Genomic DNA, 13,462 nt, shown 5'->3' with positions numbered 1-13,462 from the left:
AAGAATTTTGGTAATAGAAATATCCAAAATGGAGGAAAATTCACCTTAAAAACTAACTAAAAAAAAAAATTACAGCGGAAAGAATTGATTAATTTTCCGAAATAATAATAATAGTGTTCTTTGGGGAAAAAAATTTAAAAAAAAAAACTATAAATTTTGAGATTTTCTTGAAAAGATTGATAGAAAACAGAAAAAGTAGTTGGAAAAAAAAAATCCCAAGTCCGAGTCCTACTAGTAATGTTAATTAAACCTCCTCATTTAACTCTCGTTATTATTTCTATTCTTTTTAGAGTTCATAACCATATTGAATATGATTGGATAAATATATACATCCCCTTTGAATTAATCCTCTACTCCAAACTGCTGATTATCAGCTTGAATCAACGCCTCCACTTTCCTCGATTTCCTTAGCTTCCATACAATTTTTCCTTTGCTTTCTATATTCAGCTGATTTAGGAACATCAGGTATGTTATTCTTTTCTTTTCTTTTCTTTATTAATTTAGTTTGATTTATTTAAAAAATAATAATAAATATTATATTGGGATTATATATATATTAATGTAACCAACCCTAGCTAGCTCTTTGCAGACAGAGAGCATAGAAATGGCTGTTGTTGAAGAAGAAATGGAGTACAAAGATTTATTCATAGGGTCTATTATAATCTGGGGCAGTGCTATTTTCGGCTTCATACTATTGACCAAATATATAAAAGAATCAAAAGGCAGAGAAAATTTTCCATCATTTTTTTATTTCTCAAGTGCTCCATATCGTCCTTTGTTATATTGATTGCTTTTTTGCTTGGTTTTTTCTATTTTCGTTATTTCCTGCTCGGAATCAAATGTAGTTTGGGAGAAAGGAAAATCATCGATCCCTTTGCATCAAAGTTCAGATCCTCCGCCTCTTCAGATTTAGAGGTCCATGGAAACAAAAAGACAGAAAATAAATAAGTAAATGAATAAAGCATGATTTTTTTGTGGTTGATGCTATTTAGTGACTTTCTGTTCATTTAGCTAATTAATTGTATGGAAATGAAAAAGAAAAGTAACCAGAATATAGAACGAATGCATGATGAAATATATACATATACAAGAATTTTTCAATATGGATAAAATGTGGACATCCTATCAGACTATAGTTCTTAAATTTTTTTTTTTTATTTAAAGTGTTATTATTGAAACATTAATTTTTCTAAAAATCATATTCTAAAGTCATGTCCTAATTTTTTATAAAATGGAATTTCCGTATTAGAAATATCCATACCAAAAGCAGACTATATACATATACACTTTAATATATATCTTTAATTTATTAAGGAGATTCATATTGAATGTGGCTCATTCTTATATAAATTTGATATGGTTAAGTTTTACTTGACATAGCATATTTTGCACTTGTAAAAGTTTTTGTATTTTATTAAATTTATATAAATTTTAAATATATATTTAAATTTCAATTTTTAAAGCAATTTAAAAACTAATAATAAAAATGTTAATAGAAAATTCATTCTAATAGAAAATTAACGGAAATTCTGCACTAGTCTATTCAAATCCAAGCCTAAAAATTACCACAAGTGATTCCGTGGATTCCATAGTTTAATTGTATGTATTTATGAACTTCCTTTTTTCTAACCAACAATGTTTTGGTATTACAAATATTGTTTTAATTTTCAAAGAAACTTCGCATGCTATGTGAAAGCATAAAACTATTTTTGGCTTTCTTATATTATATATAAGATAAGTAAATTTATATTTGTCTTGTCTCCTTCAATATAATCACTTATTTTCGGTATAGGAGCAGAGTGAGAAAGTTTGTGTCAATGGGGAGCGGCGTCAGATATTCCATGCGAAATAACTTTCAGTGGAATGGTATACTTCCCATCCGAAACTTACTTCGATTTAAATAAAAATTAAATTTGTTTAAAAATATTATATGGTTATACAAAATGTTATTTTTAATTTAAAATTTGTAGGAAATCATTTTTCCAATAAAATTGCTATGGCTTTAGTCAACCACAATAATAAGGTATAAAAAAAAAAAAAGAATAATTCTAAGGATACCAAAAAAAAATTTCTATATGTTTACGATATTATTATTTTATTAATTAAAAATTAATATAATTTAAATATAAATGGATAAGCATTTAAAATGAATATTTACAGCTAAGCACCTAAAATTTTATCCAAGTTGACACAATATATTCTAAATTTTTTTTCCTGTCATTCTGCATCCAAAACTTTTTTTTTTTTTGCTTGCACTGTTGGTTTTCTATTAAAAATGTATAACAGAATAATCACGTGTCACCCATGTGCTTCAAATAAGGTTAAATAATGTAATTTTACTGTTTTGAATTTAAAAATTAGAATTCTAACTACACATAACCCTAAAACCTCAGCCAAAGATGTAACCCTTCTTGCATTCATTATATATTCCGGTTACTTTTCTTTTCCATTTGGAGGCTCTTTAAGAAGTTCTGAGGTTATGCGCTCGTGGATTTTAACCATTTTAATTTTTTTTTTTCTTTTTTTGATTGGAATTGGTTACTAACCGGTGATGATGGCGATAGAGAGATGAGATTTAAGAGTTCGAGAGGGATTTTTTGATCAAATTAAGATCAATCTGTGAATTCTTAAGATCAATCTCAGTTTTTTTTTTTTTTTTTTGGTGCTCAAAATCCCAATTTTAGGAGATCAATTTTTGATCACTTATCACACATGCGAGAGGCACATGATGGGAACTATGAAATTATCTGATTTAACCTTACTTGATAAATATGTGCATGACACGTGATCATTCTATTATACATTTTTAACAGAAAAACCAACCGTACAAGTAAAAGGGAAATCTGGGAGGCACAATGCCAGAAAAAAAAAAAAAAAAATTTCAGATGCATTATGTCAACTTTGATAAAGTTTAAGATACTTAATAGCTAATATCCCCATTTAAAATGATAAATATAACTAAATATAAATTAATTAAATGATAAAACCTCTTTATATAGATTTCTTAATGCTCCAATATTATTTAAAGAAATTGTATTGCTTTTGTTCTTAAAAATCTTTACTATATATATTGAAATTTTATGGTGTAGATATCTACACTATATAAATTTGCTTATGGATAATAGATTTCAAAAACTATTATCCATAATAGTTTTTTGTGTTTGTATACGCATGATTTTATTATGCAAACATTAGCATTATAGAAAGACTATATATATATATATAAATATATATTTAATCTTGTTGTAAAAAGCAGACATGTTTTAAGTATTGAAGGCATGCTAGTTAATTATAGATAATTTACCGTTTATAATGGATTATATAATCCAATTATATGTAATATATTAGATATAATTATATATAATTGATTGAAAACATCCTTAATATCTTGCATTTTATAACAAAATTATATATATACTTCAACGTACTTGGCACATTCATTCAAATAATAATAATATTACAAATATATATATATATATATATTAATGATAAATTTATTCAATTACAATATTAATATAATTCTTTTTGGGTTTTCATGTAAATCTACTAAATCCAAAAGGCAATAGGCAAAAAAATTAAACTAAAAAAAAAGAAAGGCTATTACAATGCATTTATATGAGTCGTATTAGGGGTAAATTTTTGAAGAATTGATTTCTAAAGTTTAGTTTTTTAAAAATTAATTTGTTGAAATCAATTCTTCTCTTGTTATATTTAATAAAAAATTAAAAAAATTAAGATTTATAAGTAACTAAATTAGTTTTATATAATAAATTATAGCATATTTTTATGTAAAAAAAATAAAAAATTAGTTTTCCAAATAATCTCAATGTGACACCACGTAAGTGGGAATAACTTTCCCACATTGCGCACTTTCTTATCTCTCCAAATAAATACACAAACATAGAATATCCAAATAAATATCATCTTAGACTTTTACTAAATTTATCATTACCAAACTAAGCCTAAAATTTTTAATTGCCTAAAAAGGATTTAAAAGAAAAGTAATTAAGTATCTTAAGATGAAAATTGAAAACTAATAAAATAAATAAAGATAAACTGACAAAATTATATAACATGTGGACTAAAATCTGAGGGACATATTTTTCTAGAGTTTATAGTGGAATTGACCATTTTTCAGAAAATTAACTGTTACCGTTAGTCAATATTCTAGAGTTATTTATTTATTTATTTTTAATGCAATAAATCAAAAGTTTTTGGATTATTTAAGATGGTATACGATAATGAATAAAAAATAAATATGAAAATAAAATGATATGTTCTATAAAAAATAGAAAATAAAATTTTATTATTTATCACTGTAAATATTAATATATTATATTTAATAATTGTTTTATTTTTAAAAATTAAAAATTAAATATAAAAAAGTGAACACAGCTTATTAAATTATCCAAACCACCACATGGACATTAATGATTGGTCACTGTGGTGGTATATTTTTTTTTGTTTTTTAGAAGCTACAGACAAAGAATTATTTACTTATACCACGTGGCCAATAATATGTAATTATATTATTAATTAAAAAATTTAAGTATAAATGAGTCCATAGTCCTACTACAAAGTTACAAACCAATAATTTGGTGTAATTTCTATTGTTATTGTTTTGACGGCCGTGACTTAACCCCGAGCAAACCAAACGGGCCTAAATATAAATTCAACAATAAAAAAGATCATAAAAAATAAAAATAAATATATATGGTAAAATTACCAAGAAAATTGGTCTTTAGGAAGTCTGGTAGGAAACCCATGCGGTGGAGAACCGACATTGCATCAAAGTCTACTTGAACGTCCTGACTGCAAATCGCATCGTCTCCCTTATTTACAAGTCCTCGCTTCTCTTCTATCTCTCTTTCACTGTTTGGCTTGCTAAAGGTAAATTACTCTGTTACCTTCTTCTTTCTTAGCTTTGATTTTTTTGTTTTTTGCTTTCTTATTAAATCGAAGCAATTTTTATTTTTTTTTCTTTTTCCTATTAAAACTTTTGGGTTTAGTTTTCATGATTATATGCTGTTAGCTGCAAATTTGTTATCGAATAGCTTAATCTGAAATAGTGCTGTTGACTTGAAAATTGAGAGATGGGGATTTCTGAAGCGGTTTTCGAATACCCATATGGGAGTTTGCTTATGAAGTGGGGTTCAATTACCTTGAATTTGAAGGAGCAGTATTTTATTTTATTTTATTTTATTTTTTTATTTTTTTGCGTTTTGGGTGTCTTTAGGTTTTTAACTGGGACTATGTGGGTGTTGCAGTTTAACGACTGAAAAATCTTTAGTATTTACTTGATTTGAATAGCAATTGCAAATGGGATTTTGTTGATGACTTTACTGGTTTAATGATTATTGGATTTTTGAGGAATTGAAAATCCCCGAGTAAAATTTATGTGGGGGTATCGGTGAATTGTGGTAAATTTGGTGTAATAATCTGGAATGGGGTTGAATCTAATTTGACGTATGCCTTAGAGAGCACAAACATGTGGTTGGTAATGGCTTCAAGCGAGTTGGAAAACGATCTTTTAATATAACATTTGGTATCCTACATTTATTAAATGAGCTAATCTTGTGAGAACTCGTGATATCCAGATGTTATTGCTGTTGTCGTATGGTTTGATTTTTATCTTTTGAATTGTAAAAAAATAATTTAGTTCTTGGACTATCTTATGATTGTGACTATACTGGTACATTGAACGTATCCTAATATGTTTTGTTAGTCTTTACTAGAAGCATTTGATATTTAATTCATTTGTAATCAAAAGGTGTCTTATGGAGTTTTCAAGCCATTTAAATATTGACCTGTTTCCAAACAGATGGAACAGTCTCTTTCCACTCTTGCATATAAAGGTTCCATACCTGAAGCAATCAATGTAGCAAAGAATGAAAAGAAACTGTTTGTTGTCTATATCTCAGGTAAGTATTTCTTCATTGTGTCCTGTTTTATTTTCATGGTTTTTCAATTGGCATGCATGTAGTTTTCTTTTCTTCTCTTCCTCTTACTTTCTTCTGCTTATTACTGATAGCCTTTTTTCTTTTTAACCAGGAAAAAGGACTATACTGTTTCATTGTTAAGTTGTTTATTATTTGGGGCTTTTCATTTGAGCATGCATTGAAGGAGAGCAATATTTAGCCTCTAGAATATAGGAATTAATATTGAACTGTTTATTATTATTATTATTATCTTTTTAAGTTTCTCTTTTAGTAATTGTAGTGCACTAGTGGTGTTTCTATGTATTGCCATAGTATTTTAGTATTTTAATGGTTTGATTTTTGTACCTGTTGGTATGTCCATATGTAAAATGTAACTACATATTTGGTAGCACCCAACATATGGTTCAAGGATATTTTCTAGTATGTGATGTTTTATATTATGGTGGTTTAAACATCATGGTGGATGGGTATAACCATATAAGATTACTTTATCATGATTTTTGCCAAAACTTGCTGCTTATTGTAAGTTCTTATATGTTTTTGTTATGTTCATTTTTACTGATTTTCAGGTAAAGATTCTGAGTCCAGTCAGTTGGAAAATTCCACATGGACTGATCCTAAGGTAGGTCTTTTCCTTTTCTTGTTCAATTTTATTTCCTAGTTGAAGTTTAATCAGTATTTTGTTTATGTTCTGTTACTTATTATTATATTTATGTTTGGCATTTAGGTGGCAGAGTCTGTATCAAAATATTGTATTTTATTGCATATCCCCGAAGGAGGCGCTGATGCTGCACAATTTTCTGCAATATGTATCCTTCTATAGAAGATAAATTCATATCTGAAAATTGCTTGTGACGCAATCCTTCTGAACCAATGTCCACTCTGCACTATAAAATCATATCTGAAAATTGCTTGTGAAGCAATCCTTCTGAACCAATGTCCGCTCTGCACTGCTGAAATGATTACAAGAGAATGCCAGCCATGGGGATAATACATATATACAAGTCATATAAGTCAATTAATTGGTGCATAATTTCCTATTTTCTTTTGGTACTTTACATTAGACCCGAGCTTATTTAGTCAGCTTGCTCGTCATTATTTACTCCTGTTTAAGCATCTATATATTTTATTTTTGTCAGATAAAATCAAATTGTGTAGCTGCAATGGATACTTTCTTCAATTTTCTTCAGACATAATGAAAAAAATTATTCTTTTCATTCACATTATAGTTTTGACATCGATTTGTAACTTTGTCAATCTTTTATGTATTTTCAATGTCCTTCATGATGGTTGCAAGAGCGTGTTCAAAATTTTCAGTGGTTTCATCAATTGAATAATAGTTTCAAGTATTTTCAATGACATTTTGTTGATTGTCTATTGATTTCCATCGTCGAATCCATTTACCTTCCTGTACGAAAGCAGGAAATATTGGAAGCCTTGAGACATTGTGATTTGACAATTTCTGACATCTAATGACCACTTTACGTATAATGTCATACCATTCTTTGAATTGTAGCATTAATGTGGTCTCAAACTTGGTACTTCTTAATTTTACTGTTTGTGTTAGTGGTTTTTTTCCCTCATAATCCTACTCTTCGTTACTGGCAGAGATTTCTATAAAATGGGCATGCCAGTTATAACCAATTGTAATTTTCTATTTTGACTGTTTGAGTATAGCTTCTTTCTAGTGTTTTACGCTTGTATATGATTAAGGTTGTATCCTTGCATCAATAATCTCACAGACCCACAGAAATCAATTCCTTGTATCACAGCTGTTGGATACAATGGTCTGCAACTTTGGCAAAATGGTATGATGTATATTTGTTAATGAAAATGTATATTTTTTTTATGAAAGTCTATTGAGCCACACATGTACTAATTGTTAGAAGTTGGTTATTGTTTGTTTTTTGAATATGTAGAGGGGTTTGTTAGTGCAGAAGTCCTGGCATCGAGTTTGGAGAAGGTGTGGTTGAGTCTTCATATACAGGTAATTTTGTTAAAATTTGATGTCAATTTTTTTTTAAGGTATAAAAATTATCTTATCTATCATTTCAAAGAAATGTTCTTACATGAACTATTGTGTCATTTAGACTCTATTTACTTGTGTCAAATTCTTAGGACCATTTTTGCTTTAATAATCTTTATGAAAGATTTGCCTTAGCCTTTTGTGACACCAAGAACAAATTATAATTGTCCTACCTCCTGCTTATCACATATCATTCAACATTTTATGTGAAAACTGCGCTATCATTTGGTAATGTTTGTAGTTTTTTGGATAAAAATCAGAAATTTTGATTGGTAACCGTATTTTGTTTTCTTTTTTGGAACAAGAGGTGGAGAGACGGGGAAGAAGACAAGAAAAGTAAAGAGAAATGTTGATATGTCTAAACATAATTTTTTTTTTTTTTTTTTTTTTAAGTTTCTTTCAGATTTTGATACTGTACGGGGTAAAATTTGAAACATGGTAAAATAATATTGATATGTTTCACAAGTCTTTTCATTTTGTATCTGAAATTTTAAGTTGAAAGTCTAGATCTTCTTTAATTATCTATGATAATTTTCTTGGAGGTCCATAATGAAGTCAAGGTCCATCATTCTTATTAATATTATAACGTTTCCTCTTCTCATCATACTGAGTAAGTTACGTACACTAACTCTGTGTCTGGAAACCCTTTCTACAGCCAAACTCTCAAAATATTAATTTGATTGCATTATTTGAATGATAATGCATAGGGAAGAATTAGATATGAATTAAGCTTTTCCAATTTATTATTAATTATTCTTCATAATAAATTTACACAACTTATTAATTATAAAATTTAAACCCGAACAATTTATGTATTGCCTTGAAACTACTAGAATGCTTCCTGTTTCACTGTTGGCCCTGAAAACACTGTTACTAACATATATTCACATGCTGTTCATGTATCGCACACTAATACTTTATTTTATTGCCTTACCCACTAGTCTTCTGCCAATCAATTCAGAATAATCCAACTATCACTAGTCTACTATTCTTCATAGTTAATTCTCATGCATGTCTTTTTATTTTTTTTTCTTTAGGAGCTTTCTCTGTGCATGTTTAAAGTTCTCTGATCATTCTTCTTTCAGTTTATTTGTACAAGAAAATGACAATAATTATTTAATGATGAAATTTAGGAAACAACTGTGACTGTCCTTAGTGCAGCACTTGCTTCAAAGAAATCAGAGACATCTACTTCTGGTGTTTCTAGTATGGGATCTGAACAAGGAAGCTCCGCAAGTACAATTGCTTTGTCACCTTCAACAGGAAAAAATAGTAAATTACCAGAATCTACAAGAGAGGCTAACTCTAGCACAGGAGAGGAAAATGAAAGTCGTGAATGCACTGTTGAGGTAAATAGAGACCAGCTTGCTATTGTTAGTTTATTGCTATTGAAACTGAATTTTGCATGATATGGTTGTCTTTTTCTTTTGGGACATTGACAGGCAAAGGGTAATGAATTAGGAAGTGTGATCTCTTCAAAATTAATTGATACCAAAGAGGTAGAGAGTACTAGTGAAAAGTCCAACTCATCCAATGAAGCTACCAAAGAGTTACAGTGCCCTGCTACAGTAGACTTCGAGAATGCTGTAGCTCATCGTATTTCTTCAAGTGCTGAAGATAGTTCTCCTGCCTTGGAAAAGGATTCTGATAATCATTCAGTTTCAATTGGAGGATCACAAACTGAAGCTACCGTGGTTATGCAAGATGAGAAGGGTGATTCTGTAGATGATAAAAAGAATGATGCATTTGATAATGCTACAACGGTCAAGAAACTCAATGATGTTCATTTAAATATCCGAATTCCTAATGGTGCTAACTTACAAGAGAAGTTTTCTGTGACAAGCACCTTGAGAAGGGTCAAAGACTATGTTGATCAACATCAAACAAGTGTTGTTGGTTCTTATGATCTAGCCATCCCTTATCCTCGCAAGGTATTCGATGATCAAGGTAAAGATTATGGGATGCACGTCAAATACTTCGCAAGAATATAGATTGTGTGATCATCATTTTACCTTGTATTTTGATATTCTTTCTGCTTTATAAATTAGTTTATGTGCATAATTATTGCTTTGCATGGTACTTTGGATAAGGTATAGTGGTTCTCTTGTGTATCAAGTGCAAGCACACTTGTGATTTTTTGGGTAACCTAAGAAACCTGCTGACCACTGTGTTCAAATGAATATTTATAAATAAATGTTCGCTTAACTAGGATATTGTACATTGACACGCTTTGTTGCACATGATTTGTGGGGGTCCTACACAATGTAGCATGAAGAGCTTAAACCTAAATTTTCTGATGGGCACGCGCTGGAAAATTTATCTACATGACATTGCCACTGTTAAATTTTTTATCATGCTTGTTGCTTTTGGAGGATTTGGTTTATTTCAGGCTTTTAAATGGGTGTTAGTGGAATATTTCCACCACTATGTTTATATAGAGAGATAATAGCTATGGATGGGTGGTTATCATGTTCATTTTCCCTCCTTTCCTCTCTCTCTATTGTTATGTAGAATCTGAGATTCATTTGTGCAACTCATCTGTGAATATAATCTGAAGTGCCTTGATGCATGCTAGATTCATTTGTGTAACTCATCTGTGAATGTAATCTTAAGTGCCTTGATGTATGCTAGTCAATAAAAATAATGATACTTGGTTCAACTTTCTACATTTGTTCTAGGAGAAAAATCACTGGAAGAATTTTGTCTCATTTATTGGTTTTGTTTCAAGGTTGTTTCACCTTTGCTTTATATTCTAAAGTTGTACGCTGATGTTAGATCTTTCTTCTGTCCGTTATTATCTAACTTGGCTTTTGTCTATTTACCATGGAGAAACAAACAAGCTCTTACTAATAACCTAATTTTCTTATTATATAGTCTATTTAGGTCAACAATGGTTTTCTGCAAATTTCTTCTATGCTTCAAATTTATTATTCATATTTTACCTTTTTTTTTTTTTTAATATATATATATATATATATATATGTTTATGTTGATGCAGATTTATGCAAAACATTATCAGAATTGGGTCTGTATGATAGGCAGGCACTGATAGTGGTTCCTCACCGGCTAGAAACTGATCAACCGAGGCCAACTACAATAAATAGTGTTGATTCCTCGAATGAAAGTAATGGGGGATATTTTGCATATGTGAAGAGAATTTTTTCTTTCATAAATCCTTTCTCTTATCTTGGTGGAGATTCCAGCTCCACAAGTTCTGGAGAACAGTCTCAGAATGGCTTGTGGGAATATAGTGAGTCTCTCTTCGCTACCATGGTGCCAACTTACTTATTATTCTTCTACTCTTATGTCTAGGATTATGAAAAGGTTTTCGTTAACTTACTTCTAAGGTGTGCTGAAGTTCAAAATTAATGGTATGTATCACCCACAAGCAAGTTAAAGGTCGTTTTAACCACGGCTAATATGTGTTTGCACAATGTTAATTGCATCCTTATTGATGATCCTATCACGTAGCAATTACCTTTTAGTAGACAGTTGACGTCAAAATGGAATAAGCTACCCTTAGGCATAGTTATTGCAACTTCTGCAATTAAGAGCCACCATATCACATCTGCTATTGATACTTTTCACCCTGCTTAATCTGCTTATATTTCGTCAAATTCAAATGCTTCCTTCAAGATTATTTCACTTTTTTCAGAAATGTTTTAGCAATGATCTTTTCACCCTCAATCATTGGTCATGATATCTGGAAAGGTTCATTGATTCTTCAGTGAGCTTAATGCCAAAATGAAATTGTACAGTTGGACTATCTGTCTGTAGTTTTCTTCCATGAGAATAATTTCAGTTTGTTTAATAACAGGAGCGACTCAAGAAAATTGTTGAGGCAAAACGCTTTCATGAAATATATGCCTTATTCTAGTTTTGTTGTTGTAGGTCCAAATGCCACCCTCCAGAGTAACTTGAACCAAGCAGGAAGTCGAAGCACTTCAGGAACCAGCAGAAATGATGATAAAGGAAGGAAACCAACAACATCACGTTTCGGAAGCAATATTCACACGCTGAAGCATGATGAAGATGATGGAAGGTTCAATGATAGAAATTCTTTTTGGAATGGTAACTCTACCCAGTATGGTGGTGGTGGTGGTAGCGATAATGATGGCAAATGAGGTTTATGGTTTTGACAGCCAGTCGAATGATTTAGACTTCAGGCTGCTAAGCGGTTTGCTTACTCTGAAATCAAATTTAATTATGAAAGTTGATGTGGACTGTAGAATGTAGAATGCAGGTACTACCCATAAAGTAAAAAAGTTACGATGGTATCATTTTTTTCACTTTGTCTATTTTCACAAGAATTTATAGAACATAAATCTTATAATATTGTGTTTCATGGTTGTAAATATTACTGTATATTTCAGAAAGTAAAATTTTGTAGACAATTTTCTCAATCAGATTAGGGGTCTTTTTTATTTTTCTCGCTGTAAGTTGTTACATTGGGGATGATTGGGGGGATACTTACCAATATATATATATATATATATATATATATATATATATGTGTATAAAATTTTTCTATGCGGATAATTTGGAGATGTCTATATTATAAAAAAATTTATAATATAGGATATGTCAAGGAGTCCATGATAGGAATGTCCTATTTGGTAAAATATATATTTAAATAATATTAATTTTATTTAGATATTGTTTTGATTGTTTTTAAATATATCCCAGCTATGGAAGTAATGATCCGTCAAAATTGTATAACAATCTGTTGTAGGATGTGCATCCTTTTAATTAATTTCATTATTTTATGAACATAGAGTAAGTGTTATCATGATGTCTTCAGAACGCATTTCAAATTGTGCGAGTAATATTGAGTTCCACCGTTAATAAGTTATATAAGACAGTTGTTAAGTTGCATTTCATCTCAAATAATTATATTTATTTATACATACTATTGATAGTCAAGTAAGATTGATTCAATTAGTAAGTTATTCACATCGAAGGTTGTATTATGGTCATATGAGATTGATTTAATTAGTGAATTTTTCACATCAACATCTCAGAGGTTGTATTTATAATCAAGTAACGTTGGCTTAATTAGGTCATTTATATCCACATCAACATCTCAGAGGTTGTATTTATGGTCAAGTGAATTAATGAGTTACTCATATCTATATTTAAAAGGTTGTGGATTTGAGATGCAAAATGAAAAAAGAAATTATAGTGCATGATTAAAAAAAAAAAATAGCTAAAAATAGTAACTCAAAAATATTTTTCTTTCATTTTCACTTCTTTCACCCTTACCAAACAATACGTGGGATTTATAATTTTTTTTTTTTCAATATCCTTCCATTTTTAATGTTTTTTTTTTTTCTACCTTATTGCTTTTTTATTTTTTCTACCTTATCGCTTTTTTATTTTTTCTTTTTGATAAAATCCTTCCTATCTTATCTATCATTCCTAATTTCTATCCTTCCTACCAAACATCAACATAAATAAATAACACTTCCAAGAGCAATAAAAGAGTTCTTATAATTTA

The 13,462-nt window shown here is 29.5% G+C and overlaps 1 protein-coding gene across 1 annotated transcript; it reads left to right on the top strand.

Annotated features, from left to right (window-relative positions):
• The first annotated feature begins 4,721 nt into the window (after nucleotides 1–4,721).
• On the top strand, nucleotides 4,722–12,371 carry LOC107422136 (plant UBX domain-containing protein 11). The gene is made up of 10 exons (XM_016031542.4): nucleotides 4,722–4,890; nucleotides 5,822–5,921; nucleotides 6,509–6,561; nucleotides 6,667–6,748; nucleotides 7,682–7,747; nucleotides 7,859–7,926; nucleotides 9,099–9,314; nucleotides 9,408–9,912; nucleotides 10,964–11,215; nucleotides 11,857–12,371. Exons 2-10 carry the CDS (start codon nucleotides 5,822–5,824, stop codon nucleotides 12,087–12,089), a joined length of 1,575 nt encoding a protein of 524 aa, XP_015887028.2. The 5' UTR covers nucleotides 4,722–4,890; the 3' UTR covers nucleotides 12,090–12,371.
• The last annotated feature ends 1,091 nt before the right edge of the window (nucleotides 12,372–13,462 follow it).

The sequence above is a fragment of the Ziziphus jujuba genome, chromosome 3 (assembly GCF_031755915.1).
Source record: "Ziziphus jujuba cultivar Dongzao chromosome 3, ASM3175591v1".
Taxonomy (NCBI): Eukaryota; Viridiplantae; Streptophyta; class Magnoliopsida; order Rosales; family Rhamnaceae; genus Ziziphus; species Ziziphus jujuba.
This window is presented reverse-complemented; position numbering and strand designations above follow the sequence as displayed.

Excerpts from the sequence above, each read along its gene's own strand:
- LOC107422136 (XM_016031542.4), top strand. The coding sequence starts at position 5,822 with ATGGAACAGTCTCTTTCCACTCTTGCATATAAAGGTTCCATACCTGAA. Across the intron at positions 5,922-6,508 it reads GTTTGTTGTCTATATCTCAG|GTAAAGATTCTGAGTCCAGT; the intron begins GTAAGTATTTCT and ends ACTGATTTTCAG. Across the intron at positions 11,216-11,856 it reads GAATGGCTTGTGGGAATATA|GTCCAAATGCCACCCTCCAG; the intron begins GTGAGTCTCTCT and ends TTGTTGTTGTAG.